The following is a 1,318-nucleotide window of genomic DNA, read 5'->3' as shown; positions in this document are numbered from 1 at the left end:
ACAAGTCATGCAAATTGCAAATAAAACAAGTCACCTAATCTATAATAATAATAATAGCATTTGTATCTGCATATCCCTGCTCTATGAGCTTTAGACTATATTATTACCCCAACAAGACCCTAAAACACTCAAAAACATCTTCGGCTTCTAGGTAAGCATACAGTACAAACAGCTGATGAAGCAATCAAAAACTAACAAGCTTTGAAAATGTTTCACTGCTTTTAGCCGGGTACCCATTCCAACTTGGGTGAAGTGAGAAAAATTTGAGTAAAGTGTTTTTCCAGAGGATACAACGTCGGGCCCCTGACATGATTCGAACCCACGACATTACAATTGTGAGCCTAAAAGTGCGACTGACACCCCCAATTATTCTCAAAATAGGAGCCCACAACATGACAGCACGCAAAGAGAAACCACTCACTGAGGGTCCAGCAGGTTGTTGATGCGGTCACGAGGAAGCATCTTGCCACGGGACGTTTGTCGTTCCCGAGCCTTCTCACCGCCACCTGAGGGGGGGGGAGAGGCATGAGACATAGGATGTGGTTTGAAAGGTGCATGCAACCGATCGATCTGCCATAAACTAACAAAATGTCTTTTTTATTCACAGCAGTTTCGAGAAAAAGGATTTTTTGGGGGTCAGCGTGACCATTAACAAATTGAGTTCTTCTGAATTATGAATTCTAATTTACTTTAAAAAAACTAGTGATAGTTTTACTTTGGGTTTTTTTCACACAAGTAGGGTAACTGATCAGGCTTTCCATGATCAGGCTTTCGATTTAGCAAATGAAAAAAATTGGTGCCAAAATGAAAAAAAGGCGTTTTGTCAGCCTACGGCAGTGATGTGGTATGTGGTAATATTTATATATATGCATGTTAGTGAGTAAATATGAGTGTGTTTGCATGTGCATGCGTTTGTGATCCTTCACACTCCCTATACACTCTTCCATTCAATCTCACACATGTCCAACACACACACATCCATACTCACCTCGACATGCAGCCTACACACTCATTCACTCACCCAGACACACCCATGCACAAGGCTCACACAGCCATTCACACACCCTGACAAGCAGTCTACACAACCATCCACACACCTCTCCAACACACTCTATTTCATACATCAACACGCACCTTCAAAGTGTGCTACTGCTCATCCCAGAATTCTTTCTACACAAGCTTCTACTCAGCTCCCAAATATATCTGTCAAACGTCACACAACTCACCCCAACACACACAACAAATCACCCTAACACACACCAAAACTCACCGACACACATTACCACAACTCACCCCTGACACACACACGCTGCCACAC

The 1,318-nt window shown here is 42.6% G+C and overlaps 1 protein-coding gene across 1 annotated transcript in view; it reads right to left on the bottom strand.

The window, feature by feature from the left end:
- LOC101857024 (methylcrotonoyl-CoA carboxylase beta chain, mitochondrial) overlaps positions 1 to 1,318 on the bottom strand; it is a gene marked incomplete in the record, with an annotated part of 13,557 nt that overhangs the window by 10,398 nt on the left and 1,841 nt on the right. Inside the window, 1 exon segment of the mRNA XM_013082970.2 lies at positions 428 to 506. Within this exon segment, the coding sequence (XP_012938424.1) occupies positions 428 to 506 (79 nt within the window).

The sequence above is a fragment of the Aplysia californica genome, unplaced genomic scaffold (assembly GCF_000002075.1).
Source record: "Aplysia californica isolate F4 #8 unplaced genomic scaffold, AplCal3.0 scaffold00202, whole genome shotgun sequence".
Taxonomy (NCBI): domain Eukaryota; kingdom Metazoa; phylum Mollusca; class Gastropoda; order Aplysiida; family Aplysiidae; genus Aplysia; species Aplysia californica.
This window is presented reverse-complemented; position numbering and strand designations above follow the sequence as displayed.